Source organism: Copadichromis virginalis, linkage group LG22 (genome assembly GCF_057382275.1).
Source record: "Copadichromis virginalis isolate Kocher_CV1m ecotype Utaka linkage group LG22, C_Virginalis_male_GT1.1, whole genome shotgun sequence".
In the NCBI taxonomy this organism is placed as follows: domain Eukaryota; kingdom Metazoa; phylum Chordata; class Actinopteri; order Cichliformes; family Cichlidae; genus Copadichromis; species Copadichromis virginalis.
In genome coordinates this window covers 21,143,451-21,159,486 of record NC_140638.1, presented here as the reverse complement: position 1 = coordinate 21,159,486, position 16,036 = coordinate 21,143,451, and the positions used below count along the sequence as shown (strand labels likewise).

The 16,036-nt window shown below is 43.1% G+C and overlaps 1 protein-coding gene across 6 annotated transcripts in view; it reads left to right on the top strand.

The window, feature by feature from the left end:
* The window catches only part of slc25a13 (solute carrier family 25 member 13), a 54,488-nt gene that overhangs the window by 35,567 nt on the left and 2,885 nt on the right, over positions 1-16,036 (top strand). For 4 of the 6 annotated variants that reach the window (XM_085445413.1, XM_085445411.1, XM_085445414.1 and 1 more), the window contains 5 exons: positions 2,102-2,154; positions 4,253-4,333; positions 8,660-8,800; positions 11,301-11,396; positions 12,078-12,216. In XM_085445413.1, coding sequence (XP_085301539.1) covers positions 2,102-2,154; positions 4,253-4,333; positions 8,660-8,800; positions 11,301-11,396; positions 12,078-12,216 — 510 coding nt within the window. Of the gene's footprint in view, positions 1-2,101; positions 2,155-4,252; positions 4,334-8,659; positions 8,801-11,300; positions 11,397-12,077; positions 12,222-16,036 lie in introns of all 6 variants that reach the window. The other 2 variants (XM_085445417.1, XM_085445412.1) reach the window with 2 other exon arrangements.

The following is a 16,036-nucleotide window of genomic DNA, read 5'->3' as shown; positions in this document are numbered from 1 at the left end:
GATGGCATGACACAGTGGTTATTGGACTCGACATTTTGAAGCCTCAAAGTTAGCATTTTGACCCCCGTTTTTCTTTTAGAGCCAGAAGTTAGCATATTTGGATGATTTCTTTGATGACAATAAACATCCATGAACTACTGTAAGTACTGAAAGTGTAATAGACCAAAAAAATATCAAAACCTCACAAAAATGATCCTGACATTCACATACCGACACACTCTGATGGATGTGTTGGGGGGGGCGCAGGGTTCAGTATTTTATGCAGACTAGAGGAGTCGGGATTAATCCAACACCGACCTGCACTGTGCAACATTCATCCCAAATCTGGTTTTTATTGTTTTGTTCATGTGTTTTAATACTGTTAAGGTGGGTATTTTTTCATGCAAGTCTATGAAGATTGACTTGTTTTTGGAGCCAGCTGGAAATTACAATTTTTGGCTTCATTTTTCATCTCAGGAAGTTGCTCCTTTGTTGAGAATCTCTCATATGCATTCACTAAAATGTATCACAGGCACTTTCCACATAACTTTTATCAGTATTTTAAATAAAACTTTATGTGGTTTTAACAAACAGCTCTTTACATTTAGTCAACACTAAAGTAAATCGAATCCTTCCTCAAAACTATAGGTTTTCAGGGAAAACAACTCACTGGCGGTCAAATCTACAAAACAGGTTTTTAAAGTAAAGGAGGGGCTGAGATGAGGGAGTACAAAGAAGAATCGAGTAGTAGGAACAATGAAAGAGAAGGGAATCGAGAGAAGATGAGAGAAGAAAAGTGTAGGGTGGACAGGAGGGCGGTGTGAGTTCACCTCTCTGTTGACCTGGCTTCTTTGAAGTGATTACCGGCTGGCTGGGGACTTTCAGAGCAGCACAATGAACGTCACACGCAAAGCCACATACCTTGAGGCCTGTGTCACGATGTAGTGATGTCGCACGTCTAGACCTACACACCGGTGCAAACACATTACAGACACACAAGTATGTAGGCATGCAGGGGACTACTTGGGCATGCAGGTACGTACATACCAGGGCACGACACCAGTAATGACTACCTGCCCTGCCTTCAGAAACTGCGGTTAGAGTGTCTGCATTGTTGGGGTCAGATTAAAGGAGGATTGAAAAGAGGTCTCCTGGAATGACGGTGGGGCTTTAAAAAAAAAATCCTACGATTTTGATTGACAGAACTAGGTTTCGTGAGAGGAAACTTGAATGCTTGAATTTCTGTGGGAAACAAAGGCTATGAAGAGTGAAGTGACAGACGCAGACAGGTCTGGCTCCAGGTAGAAGGCGAGACAGGTATCCTGGCACCTAAACTGTAGTTATGTAATGTAAGTTGAAAGGGCCATCTCTGTTGAAACATTCTTCAGAAGGAAGAGAAGGGAATTAACGGCCCAAAACTGCTTTACGATGCGATGCTGGGACAGCACACGAAAGAAACACGATGGCAAGACCAAATATTCAATAACAAACCTGTTGTGTATATTCTGTTTTCATGAACACATGTCTGCTGATTTTTCTCTTTTTCAGGCTAGCCAAAACTTGCAACTTCCAAATTGGGTATATGATTGTGTGTGTGGTTGTTTGTGTGTGTATGTTTGGCCTCACTACACACAAAGGACTCGATTATGAAGTGCGAGTGCTACTTTGAACAAATGGTTGAGCGTGAGTGATTCGTGCCTTGGGACTGGGTAGGGGGCCAAGTTTCATTGTGCTCCGTTGTGATTATTTTTGTTTATTTTTACCCGACTCTGGGTTGTAATTGAGGTCTGCGTAAACTTTTGGTGGCTTTGATTGCTACACTGCCCTTTTTTTCCTATTCTGGGAAGCAGTTTCGCTCACTTCATTTTCTCTTTGCCCCTTCATCCTCTTCTCTCTATCTCGCTGTCTTTTTTCTACTCTGATGTCCCCACACTCCACATCAATAGATTTCATTAGCTTCTGGGGGATCTTGCACGGTCGGGCGCATGCAGCGGGAAGCCACACATTGATGTGGAACGTGGGGAAGTGGTATATGTATATATATATGTATGCGTGTGTGTGTGAGAGTGGGGGTACCACGGCAGTCTTTTTTTCTAATCATCTTGTCGTTTCCTAATGATAGGTCTGGTACCACAGCTACTGGGTGTGGCGCCCGAGAAAGCCATAAAGCTCACAGTAAGTAACTGTGTTAGAGCCCGTGCAGACACATGCACTCAGATTCACTCAGGCAGAGATTCACGAGGGTCTTTAATCCCTTTAAATTATTGTATGAGTTTTAGATTGTTTTATGAAGCAAACAATTAGATAAATAGTTACAAACACAGCTACTTCCTTAACCTTCCTGTTTTTCTGCATTTGTAAACTGTCAGTCAGAGGAGCATTTACAGCATGCAGTGTAACATTTGTGGTACGCTAAGTGGCATACACCATCATTGAAGCATGTGTCAGTACATTTAGGTCCATAAGTATTTGGAGAGTGAGACACTTTCTGTACACGATCACGGTGGATTTCAAATCAAGCAAGATGTAAAAAGTACAGACATTCGGCTTTAATTCAAGGATTTTAACGAAATGTTGTTTAAACTGTTCAGGAATTGCAGTCATTTTTATACATACTCCTCATTTTCAGAAGTTGAAAAGTAACTGGAGAAGTTTCACTGTTTCAGATTTTATTTACAAATCAGTTGACTGACAAGGACTAGTTGAGGTCTGCTCCCTCAATATTTCATGACAAATTAAGTAGAGTTGATTAGGGATGGGTATCGTTTAGGTTCTATCCGATACCGGTGCCAAATCGGTACTTTTGAAACGGTGCCGGTGCTTAAAGAATGGAGAACACAAAATTGGTCCACAAACCTCTCATGTTCAGCTGTTTTCTTTGTAAAAAGATAACAATGTTAGCCTTTTCTGCAGCTATGGGGCATATATGGTATCACTCTTGGCTGGAAGCAGTGCTTAAACAATGGAAAAAACACAAACTTTGTCCAAAAACCTCTCATGTTTAACTGTTTTCCACTTTTTCTTTGGTCATTTTAGCCTTTTTGGCCAGGGTGAAGGGAGTATCTGCCATCAAACAAGAAGACAGCCGCATGTAGCTATGATGATGTTTGCTAGTTCACCTTACCTGCATTAATGTAATAACGTGGTTAGCCTACTCAACGTAAATTACACACGAACAACATTAAGCTACTCACGCAGAGAAGAACGGCTGCTGCTGCCATCATCATCCGTCATCATTTCTGCTACACTGACAGGGCTAGGGACCAGGACTCTCCTCTTCGTGTTTCTGGGGGATGTTGCTAACTCTGGGTCCGATAACTGGCAACCCACCCGCAGTAGATGTGCTCGGTGTGAGGTCTCGCAGCAAGCTATCATACGGCGCATTTCTGGGCTTTTAAAAAAAACGCTATGCGTCGCCAGGTGTTTCATCGGATTTGAGGTGTTACCTCCTTTGACAGTATCACAGTATCAGCTTAAAGCACTTGTTGCAGGCTGCTGAGTTTGCATATTTTGCTGTGAAGTACAACCAGACTTTTGACCGCTTCGCCTTGGGCATTTTTAATCTGTAGGTCTGCTCTAAAAGAACGTACGTACCTGGACCCGCCTACTATCCTCGGAAACGTAAAATGATTGGCTAGAAGTGTATCACAGCTCAGGAAAAAAAAGCACCGAAATAAAGCACTGAAATTTGCGCTGCTTTTCGGTCTGGTTACTACCGTTTATGTCAGAACCGGTGCCATCATGGCACCGGACACCGGTACCCATCCCTAGAGTTGATTTCAAGTGTTGAACTTGTATTTGGTAGTAGTTCACTAAAACACCCAGTATGAGGTCCAAAGAGGGAGGGAGGCCATCATTATGTTAAAAAAGCTCATAGTCCAAAGCATAAGATATCGTCTATAAAACACGATGAAGGCAATGTTGTGGCATGGCCATTGGAGTCAGTCACTTGTGTTGACAGATGAAGTGACTGCTGATAGAAGCAGCAGGATGAATGGTGAAGTGTACAGGGCGGTACTCTCTGCTCAAGTTCAGCCAAACGCTGCAAAACTGATCAGTTAATCCAAAAAAATGGTTAATTTTTGGATTAACCCTATGAATTAAAGCTGAAAGTCAGGACTTTTATTACATGTTGACTGTTTGATTTATAAACCACTGTGGTCATGTATAGAGGCAACTTGACAAACTCATTGTCACCGTCTAAAAACATATGGCTACAACTGTGTCCGCTGATTATTGCTTATGTTCTAAACCATACATTTTGTGTCTCTAGGTGAATGATTTTGTGCGTGGAAAGACCAGACAGAAGGATGGTACAGTCCCGCTTGCCGCTGAGATTCTGGCTGGTGGATGTGTAAGTTTATAGACAGCTGTTACATTTGTTGTATTTCTATGTGAGAACGCCTTTGTTTGTTGGTTAAGTGAAGGTCAGATGCAACTGCTTGAACAGATTTTGGGTGTTTTATCAAGGAGCTGTTTGAGCTTTGGTAGCTCACCTGGGAATGTGCACACACCATGTGATACAGCCTTTGAACATATCAAAAACTATTAAAAGCTGCCATCTGATGCCTCAGCTGACCATTTTGCACATCCAATTAGCAATTTGCATATAGTTGCTTTAGTCTGCTTACAGCTGCTTTGCATCCCACATCGACCATAGCTCATTCTTTTATGATCTGACTAAATCGCTGCCACTGATGCCTGCTCTTTTCTGTACTGACTCTTTTTTTCGTTGCTGTTGCAGAAATAAAAACACACGAAAGAGCTTTTTACTCCCTTTTTACTGAAAAGACACAAAAGGCCGAGTAATTTTTAAGAAAATATTATGAGCATAATCAAATACAGTCAAATTACATATTTCGGTGTGCACCCTCTGCCTTTCCAGAGTGCACTGTGTTGGAGTGATGCTGCACAGCACTCAGGCAGTGTGTGCAGTATTGAGTCGGCATGCATGTCTTAACTATGCTGACAGTTGAGCAGACAGACATGGACTTGTTTTGGAGTCCAGGGGTTGCTATTTGTTGATGGAACCTGTACACTCGAAAGAGCAAACACACACACACTGTGCATGCTCAGAGAGGAGTGTGTGCATGAGGAGTACTACAAGCAAACACACACACACACAAAGATTGACAGCTGCTGATACCTGAGTCCCCCCTTACTCAGTTTGTTACCTGCTCCCCCTCCAATCATGGGTTTTGATCACTGACCTGTCAAAGTCTAACCCCTGCCCCACCCTACTTACCCCCCAATGCATGCACACACACACACACACACACACACACACACACACACACACACACACACACTCTTTCTTACACACACACTCGGTCCTACAAGGCTGGCAGCTTTAGCCAGGCCAAATGAAAGAAGGTCTTTCATTGAACCCTCTTTTGATGTCGATCACTAAAGCAAAGTATTTCAGGATACACAAGTCATTATGGGTTTAGCTCCACTCAGGCACATTCAATTGACCTTATTAGTTCTGGGAATATGTTTAAGAAATGTTATGGCACACTACATTTGCTGTAACTTACATTCTGGATGGCGATTTTCTTTTGTGAGAGAGAGAAATGGAAAACATACAGCAAAGTAAATATACTTAGGACATGCTCTGTGGTGTCCTGGGTGTGAAGAATAGTGGCTGCCTTTAAAAAATAATAATAATAATAATAACTCGTATGAATTTAAAAGCAGAACCATAAAAGTCGCAGAGAGAGGGGAGGAGGATAAATGTAGAGGAGAGGAGTGTGGATGGATGGATTTTTCCTCTTTTCCTCCGTGAGCCGTCGTGACAGCTCCTTTCATCCTGGCTGAGGCCCCGGTGTTAGTGCTGGCACTGCACTCTGCCTGCCACTTTATCTACACACATGCACACTCACACACACAGACACTTACACACACATGTATGGCTATCTTTATGAGGACCAGTTGCCTTCCCTAGCCCCTTATGCTAACCTTAACAAATCAGTTCGTTACCCCAACTTTAACATAGCGCTGAACCTAATCTTAACCCTAAAAAACGAGTCCAAACCCTCAAACTTTTCTTTGAAGAGGGGTGAAAAAGTGTCCTCACTTTTCCGTTTTGCCCTCACACACACACACGCTCTCACACTCACACACAGACGTCAAACCTCCCTGAACCCTGTTTTAGCGAGGCTCCAGCCACAGCACATGAAATCTGTTTATATCATTTGGTAGCTGTGAAAGTGTTGGTTTGGACCACGATGTCGGCCTCAGATTCACAGTCTGTAAAGATGAAAAAAAGGAGAAGCGAGAAAGAAAAAGAGAAGATATGTTTGCTTTCTGCGAAGAAAACTTTTCATATGTCAGTATCTTTATCTTTATCTGCCCCAAAGTGTTGGTTTTTAGGTCCCTTTTCTTTCTCTTCTCACCTCTCACGCTCCTTCTCCTCCTCCTCCTCTTTTCTGTCCTTAAACCTGCGGCTCAGCACCATTAAGCTCCGGTGCGGGTTTGCCAGTTTCTAATGATTATTTGGTAAGAATGGCATGCTCCGTTTACCGAGCTGGGTGGATGCTTATCTGGCAGTAACTGGCCTGCGTTTCAGGACTTAAGTTACACGAAATACTTGCTGGGTCATTGCTGACCGGAGGAGCGGGGTTGTTTGTTCCCATTCATTGTGAATGTGTTACAGTTTGCGTTTGTGGTTTTTAATGAGTTTCTTATTCAGGCCTGACATGAGTTATGAAAACATTATCAGTGAATCTAACATGCGCACGCCACGGCAACAAATGAAGCTGTGATTATCATTTATAGACTGTGGTTACATTTTTTTCTTTTTTTTTCTTTTTGTGTTTTTGTGGGGGGGTTTTAGCTGGTGCTAATCTCCTGTGTAAGTGCGTGGTCGGCATACGTGTGTAGGGTTGATGGTGGGCGGGTCCTCAAACTTTTACTAAGCTCCTTTTCCAGCACACACACGGCCAAGGAGCTGCGATCCGTGCATAAGGTGCTGACGTCCCAGGTTTCCGAGGATCACCTTGCCTTGTAATTACCTGGGAATCATCAGAGGACTGCCGACGCTGTCACTCCATAATCACAACCCTCAACCTCTCTGCCTCAGTCTCGACCTTTCCTTCACTTCTCTTGTTTTGACTGCTCCTCTTCTCTCTCTCATTAGCACCTTTTGTTTATTTGTCTGACTCGCTATTTTCTGTGCATTTCACTCTTTTTTTCCTTCTCCGCATGCCCTCCAGAGTTATGCAGGACTCTGGGGTGGTTCAACAGCACCAAAAAAAAACCCTCAACCACTCCTTTTTATCTCATGTTGTCAGATCTAATTGTCAGCTCATCTCTCTGAACAGTGTTGTTGTTTACCCATTTCGAATAAACAACATCTCTATCTCCTCCATCTCCAGTCTCATTTGAATCCAATTGAAGCAGCCAGCACTGCTAAGGGCCGGGGCCAATAGCCTCTTAATGCTTGCGCTATTAGCCAGCATGTAATCAACTAGGTTATTTCCATAAAACAAGTCATAAAGAGTTAGCTGTGAGATGCAGCAGCCCTCTTGCTATTCACAGCCCTCTCTCTCTCGCTCTCTTGGTCTGGAAGGGAAGCTGTAGCCCATTATTCTTTGTGTTGTTTAAAAAAGCAGCTGCACACACACCTTCAATGAGACGATTATAATCTCTCTGTCTGTCCTCCCTCCCTCCCTCCTCTTAAGTAGTACGTGGTAATGCTTAAAGCCGGGGGACTCAAAGCAAAAAACGGTGCTCACGTTTGCAGATTGCAGCTTCCCGTAAGGCAAGAGGTGACGAGCACAATCCATCATTCATAACGATGCAAAACGAAGGAGGGGGAGAAAGGGAGAGAAACAACAACAAACAGACCAGGCCTATTTAAGACAGAAGTGGCGCCATGGCAACCGATTGCTATCTAATTGCGATGTGCCGCCCTTTTGCGTGTAGATTCGGTAACCACTGGCAACCGTTGGCAGAGGCGGACGATATTGGACAAGATGAGAGAGATCATTTTGAGAGCAGGTCAAAGAAAGAAACGGGGAGAATTGGTGAAAGGGGGTAAAAAGGAAAAGAAATAAAAATCTTGTCTCCATTTCCCAGTGTCTCGAAGCGTCCTGGAAAGGCCGCCATGCTCCCCCCACTGCACAGCTAACCATTTGTCTTGCCCCAACTCCTTCACAGCAGCTACCTCTTATACACTTAAAAGCACTGCTGACCACAAAAAGACACAGAAACCAGCCTGAACTTGCTGTGGTGGTGCCCCCCCCCGCCCACCATCACAAGTACAGGTTTGGAGGATGATGTGAAAAGAGAGGTTAGGGAGAAAAAGAGAGGTCGGAGTCCCCGCAGGGTCTGGGTGATGAAGACAAACAGCTGACAGACTCGCGTGCATCAGCTGGATATTCCTGGTACTCTCCTCCTCTCTCCATGTTTGTTTTGAAGTTGGTTGCTGAGGCTGCAACATTGCTAAAATTACATCATAAGCCAGATAATTGTAGCAGTTTTGTCTCATAATGATTTTTATTTCAGCACGTTATGTTGAAATGAAATCGCTTAAGTGGATCTGGGGCTACACTTGAATTCTCACGTTAAAGCACAGACAAAGCCGTCATTGAAATTGGGTTTAATTTGCAGCGATTAAAGTGAGGGTTTCCCTTTTTCTGAAGTTCGCTTTGTTTGTGTTTTTTATGTGTTCCTCCAGGCTGGAGGATCCCAGGTGATCTTCACAAACCCTCTGGAGATAGTAAAGATCCGTCTGCAGGTGGCAGGAGAGATCACCACGGGGCCGAGGGTCAGCGCTCTGTCGGTCATCAGGGACCTGGGCTTCTTTGGGCTTTACAAGGTGGGAAAGACTTCTGTGATGAGAGGTGAAGGTGTAGTTAGTATATATTTTGTTTGATGGTCCTCATATGGCGCTTTTTAAAAATATATATACTTAAGATTAGGGTCATTAATTCAGGTCCACACTAAGGTGTAAATGATCAAAATATTCTTACATGGGTCTTTGTCTATGAAAAGTTTCCATGAGATTTCTGGTGTAAATTCTTTACTGCAGTAAGCTCTTCAAAGCCCTCAAGTGAATGTTGCTGAGGACCCATTTAAGGTCACGGTGTAGTTTGTGTGGACTGGACACACTGGAGCTGCCTACAGTATGTGTGTACAGTGATCTGTTAGCTCGGGAGGAGAATCTGAAAGTCCCGGTTTTATGTCAGTCTGTCGCACTCAAACTTGCCGGTGTGTAGACTAGAGAAATGATCTGTAAGTTCATTATAACACAAGACACGAGATCATTCCCAAGACAGAGAAGGGATGATATTCAGCTTTTTGTTTTTTTAATTTAAAACTCGTACGTCTTCAGATGCAGTTGAAAGAGACAGAAACTCGGGCTGATTTGTTTTTCTTTGCTCCTAGATTGTCTTTTCTCTTTTGATTGGCCTTGCAACTTCACAACAATCTATTGTTCCTTAATAATGTTGTGACTAAATCATATGTGATTTTTCTATTAACTGTTGTTCAATTATACGCATTACCTTACCCCACATCAGCTATCATTTAATTTGACAATTCATTGTGGTCTGTTTGAGAACCACAAACGGCACAATTTATGCTAAAAGCTGTATTTAACCTTAATTGCCATAATTGGTATTTTTCAGTGGCGCAAGGCTAAAAATTATAGTGTACTATTTGAGCATATAACTTGTTGCTAATTTAGCAATCTTTGTTGTATTACAAAGAGTATGTCCTGTTTTTTCAATAATTACTATTCCTGTAAATATTTGGACTTCTAACCCTGGTCTGTTTGAAGCAGTGAGATGTTAGCAGAAAGAGCTGTGGGGAGCCAGTGAATGAGCTGTGGCTAACGCTAACATTAGCAGCTTAACTGGCTTGACAGGGACATTAGTCCCGGGGGTGAAACAGAGCAACACTAATTGAGTTACATAAATAAGTCCTAATGGAGCTTGGTGGGAGAGATTCTACCTCAACTGTAAACGCAATCAACTGTGAAAATGTCAATCTAATACCTGTGGTTACATTAATTAGTCATGTTTTACTTAAATAAGATGACACTTTTTTTTGTTTTGGTGTGTGGCAGCATGTCTGTCCTTAAATTCCAGGTAGTAAACTATTTTTCAGATATGTCTGCTGATTATTTATTGCACTAGACTATTACTTTAATATTCCTTTTATTTATTTAGTGATTGGTCCATGCGTCTGCTGCTGTGGCAACTTGCAAACAAACCTTTGGGTTCTGTTAACGAGGCTGTAAAAGACCGTGGAGCCTCCTCACGTCTCTGTCTACCTGTCACCGTGTTTGGGTGGTAATTTATGACCGTGAGGTGTGTGTCCACACATAGCTGCTGTCTCCATTCACCTGTTTGTGAAAATGCCGCCAAACGCTGTGTTAGCAGTGCCAGTGCATGTATGTGTTCATGCTCGTGCACATACTTAATTGCATTCGTCTCCCGGTGCACAGAGAGGAGACAAAGTGCATTGAGAAAGCAGTAGCAGTGTTGGCGGCGATGGTGGTGGTGGAGGAGAGGTGGGGAGGAGACGCGCTCCAGCCTGCAAGCCCCAGACGGGCTGGCTCCGGAGGGGCTGCACCCAGGCACAGAGCTGCCTTTGTCAGGGTAATTATCCTGATGCTCACCCTCAGCTGGTGGAGCTACCAGTTGGTATGGTTACTAACGCTCTAGCGCCACCATTCATCCGTGGGAGAAGCTGTCACTGTAGGGATATCGAACCAGATAATGTTTCATGTATGTGAAGTTACTGTATATCACGTTACCTGCAAGTAACGTAAGAGCTTTGGATTTCGTGTTAGAATCTGACCGATATCAGATTTTTAGGACTGATATTTGGAGATTTCAAAATCCTGTTTCCCTGAAATTTGTTAGGTGTAGTCAGCACTAAAATATTATGACACTTGAATTTAAAAATAAAGTTCCTTTATGGTTACAACAAGTTTGTGTGCGCATGTGTGTTGTCAACAGGAAAGTTGTAGAGTGCCCCCTGATGGAGAAACTATGCAGCATCGTTAAATTGTTGGATGGTGTTATTTCCTCGTCTTTTTAAAAAAAAATTCTATTTATCACTTGTTGTAAATACCTTTATCGATAATACTGATGATATCAACCGATAATCTGTTGATCCATATACTGGTCGGGCTCTATTTTTGTATTAAAATAATCATTTAATTTTCACCTCTGTATTAAAGGACTACTGTAAAGCGGCTCATTGTCTCTGGTCCACCAGTGCATTACCCAACTGAACACCTTAAACCTGCTTTTCAAACTTCTCATCCCCAGTCCCTGTGACGCTGCTTGTCTGTCCTGCCTCGATAGGATCTCGAGGCTTTCAGCAGCCACATGGGCCTCGGCCAGGAGGGACAGGCAAACAAGCAGTGCCAGAGGAGAAAAAGAGGGAAAGAGATAGCCCAGGTATCTGCCAATCCTCTGTATGTATGTGTGTATGTGTCAGGGAGGAACCAAAGGATTATCCCATGGGAGTTAAATGAAGCCTGTCCAAAACAGGGAGACTCTGGCGAGGTCTTTAAACGCCTTCTGTTGACTGTAGCTGCTGTGTCAAAAAGCTGGCAGTGAGCCAGCAGGTTTAAAGTACAGCAGGAAACTCTATAGGCTTGATGATATAGTGCTGTTTACAGTCACAGACAAGGATCCATCTTCGCCAGCCAGTCTGCCTTCCTCTGCTTTGGGTTTTTTTTTCTTTTTCATAGCTTTGCGTTTGGAGCCGCCCCCTCACCTGCCGCTGAGAGCACTGATCGTTTGCATATGGAGAGACACGATTTTTCTGCCATGTTTTCGGCCCACATTTCATTCTGCCTCATGAGTTGCAGGGGTCTTTTGGAAGTAGCTTAAACGGTGATAACATCAGTTGATGCTTGGATATGTGATTCAGGAACAGATTGTTTAATTTTGTGGCTTGAAATTGCAATTTATTTTCAGAGAACTCAGCCAGAAATCAAGGTTTAAATCCCCTGAGCTTCATTAATCTTTCTTTGCTCCCCTTTGTGTTTATTCTTGTCTTTGTTTTCTCCTTCTGGGAGCTCAACTTTTAACCCGGTGTTTTGACCCAAAGTATCTCGCTAACTTTCTTTTTAGGGTTCCAAGGCTTGTTTTCTGCGGGACATCCCCTTCTCGGCTATCTACTTCCCTTGCTACGCCCACACCAAGGCTTACCTCACTGAGGAGGATGGAAGAATAGGGCCAGCCAGGATGCTGTTTGCCGGAGCTCTGGCAGGTAAAGTACGTCCATCCCCTGGAGCCTTTACACTTCAAAATAAAAGGAAGGACAAACTAGTATAAAATTTAGAGGTAAAAAGTAGTTTGTATATAAGATCAGAGGCTAGAGTGCTTGAATTAAAATAGAAAGCATTGATTTTATATGTGCTTTTGCTGTATGTGCATTTTAATATATTTTAATCACTGTCTACCACTGTCAAATGAAGAGTGTCTAATGTCTGACCCCTGCACATGTGGTGTACCTCCAAACAGATCTGCATCTATATGTATATGTATTGCATAGTAAGCACTTACTGGCACACATTTTATGCATGCACACATGTAAAAATGGTCAAGATGACCTGCTGAAGTTCAGATTGAGCATTAGTGTTTCAGAAACTGTTGATCTGCAGGGATTTTCTCACACAGCCCTCTCTTTTACAGAGAATGGTCTGAAAAAGAGTAAATATCCAGTGAGCGTCAGTTTTCTGGGTGAAAATATCTTGTTGATGTCAGAGGTCAAAGGAGGAGGGACAGACAGTTTTCAGCTGATAGGAATGTGACGACAACTCAAAGTATGCAGATAAATAACCACACTGTGTGCCACTCCTATCAGAGGACAATATACAATGTGATTACATATTACACACATACACACGTGTATGCTATATGATTCAAAAAAGGTTGCCTGGTTTGATGAGCTTTGATTTCTGTTATGACATTCAGACTGTAGGGTCAGAATTTGGCATAAGCAGCATGAAAGCATGGATCTATGCAGCTTTCTAACAGTCCGTGCTGCTGGTGTTGATTTAATAGTGTGGGGAATATTTTTGGCACATCTTAGTCGCCTTAGTGGCAGTTCAGCGTTGTTTAAACACCACAGCCTACCTGAGCAATCCTATCACTTTACAACTACAGTGTACATACATATTCTCAGGCTGCTTCCAGCAGGATAACACACCATGTCACAAAGCTCAGATCATCTCAAACTGGTTTATTGAACATTGCAGTGAGTTCACTGTACTCAAATGACCTCCACAGCCACCAGATCTCGAGCCACCAGGGCACCTTTGGGATGTGGTGGAACTATTTCCAGCACCTTGTTGACTCTAAGCCGTAGAGTCATCTACTTAACGTAAGGTCAGTGGTTTGACCCCTGGGTCCTCCAGGAGGTGAAAGTACACTCAGGCAGATTACTGTGCGTGTTGAGGTATCCACGGGCAAGATGGCAGCCATCATTGTGTGCATCAGAGTGTGAGGGTGTGCCGCTAAAGTGCTGTGTGTGTGGGAATCTAGAAAATGGCTATGTAAGTGTACCTAATAAATTGGCTGGTGAGTGTATATATTTATATTGTATAAATATGTACTGCAGTTTCTGTAAAGTTGTAAAACAGCACTGTTGGATCGCCCCTTGTTACACCACCATTATAACCGGCCATGTTACAGTACAGCATACATTTTTATTACCTGCCATTACCCATTACTGTTTGGATCTCAGATGGTATGTTTTATGCAAGTTCTCTGCAGGTCATTTGTTTAGTCTACACAGTCCCATGTTGCATTTTAATAGCTTAGCCTTTTAGTGTTTGCCCCTGGCTTGAAAACCAGTGCTTTGGCTTATAAAGTGACTGACCATTCCAAGCGAGCCCGAAAGGCTAAAAGCTTTGCCCCCGATGCGACGTGCACAGCCCTGACATTTATGAAATAAAATCTTTGGCCGTTTCGAACAAAGTGCGAGAGCAGGTTTCGCTCTGCTCTTGCTTCAGACGTCCGCGAGCCCGCAGTAACAGTAGCAGAGCTCGGAGTTTGGGAGCCAGGCAGCCTTTGACCGCAGGCTCCATGGCGGTAGCTGCTAATTAGAGCTCAGTGATTGGGGACTGGGGTTTCTGGAGCTGTGCTGTAGGGAAGCGCCTCGGTTGCCAGCCAACCGGGCCGGGATGAAGGCTTTCCAGTCGTCATATACTGTACACGCATGCACATGCACAAAGATGGTCGCGCGTACTGCTCTGTTAAAGAAGCAGGGTGAACAGTCCCGTCCTGCCTGTAGGAGAACTGGAACAGCAAAACAATCAGTTATGATTTAAGAGCTTTATCCATTGCATAAAAAGATGATTTAACCAAAGAAAGGCTTAAATATTTGATTTATCCTTAATAACAGCCCTGCCAAGTTCAAAAGCTTTACAGCATTGGCATGAACGGCTGACTATTTATTTTGAATCCTCAGATGTGTCAGCAGCACTCTCTTTTTGATGCAAGGCAACATGGAAAAAAATCATAAATCCTGCCTCGCTTCCAACTTTTACTTTCTCACCGCAAGACTGGCAGCCACGGCTCACAGACTGAAACGAGCCTCATGACTTCTTTATTTTTTTCATTGCTTTGACGCATTTATCATCCTTCTTTCACATATATTTATCAGCGGTTGCAGCATTCTGGCAATTAGTGTTTTACAGTCAGCACAGGAAATTGAATTACACGCTCAGTTTGTACAGCATTATTTAGCTAGGCATTACTCTGGTCTGTGAAGAATGTAGCGTGGACATCTCCAGCTCGCGTTAGCTCCGAATGGGATAAATATTGGAGGGAGGGGATTTTTGGCCGAGCTGTGGGGGTGTAAGAAATATCCACTCGCTTGTTTTGTCACTGTGAAATATGGCGGGAATATTAATTGTTTCCCGGCAGAAAATTGAATGTTTTACTTGAACCTTGCTTTGGACACCAGGTCGGCAACCGCTCACAGTCAGCGCTGTCTCAAAAGCCACTTTGGTGCATCAACATCGATAAGACAGCCTGCTCTCAGTTTGCACTTGATTGGAGTCAAGTTGGCAGGTTGTCTCTCTGTGATAATACGGCAATTAACTGTGACAAATGTAGCAAAATTAGCAAATCTGTTGCTGTCTGCTTACATATAAAGGCACACCGACTAATTACATTCAGACTCCACCCAGAACCTCAGAGAATTAAAACAGAAATTTACAAATTTGTTTGCAACCAGTTGGCTTGAGCCCCCTACTGCAAAGAGACACAGTGCAGATGATTTGCACTTATCAACCCAGACTGACTCAGATTGATTGCAGCGTGTTGTTGGCAATCTGGCAGCAGTTATTTGCAAACATTTGCCCATCTACCTGAGAGTGACTGCAGTCAGTCTGAGTCAGGCTGCGATGGTTTGGAGACAGGTTGCCTCCCACCTGTCTTCTCTTGCAGTCAGCTGGTTGCTACAACTAATTTCTTTTTCTAACCAAGGTTTATTTTTACTCTAGTCTGACTGAGCCATTAAGACTAAGTAAAAAAGGTGAAGATCATTTCAAATATTTGGAAAATACGCAGATTCTTCCAGAGGAAGGAAGTGAAGAGAAAGTGTGAGGCGTCATTGTCTCAAAACAAAGACAGAGAAAACAGTCAGGCACACAGTATGCGACTAAGGCCTAAAGTTGCTTTTAGTTGGTGAAAATTATTCATGTTTTTATGTCAGGAGATTCTTTTAGCTCCCACAGTTGTTAGATATGTTAGCAAGTTACTGTAGATACTGTAGCTAAAGCGCTTGCAAATATAATGATTTTTCTCGTGACTTTTAAAGCTTGGAAACATTCCCGTTTTACATAAGTGGCACACAGCCACAGGTCTTGAGGTTAGAGAAGTCCACTGCAGTTTTCTCGTTTTCCTGCTTCACGTCCTTTATCCTGTTGCTCATGTGTGCAGCTACGCAAAAACACTTCTTTGCGTTTGTTGTTGTTTTGCAGCCCATGAGCTCTGTCTGTCTCTAATGCTTGCAGATTTCTTTTTTAAGTGAGATGGCACAGAAGGGACCAAGAACCAGATCACAGCTAGTGGGATAT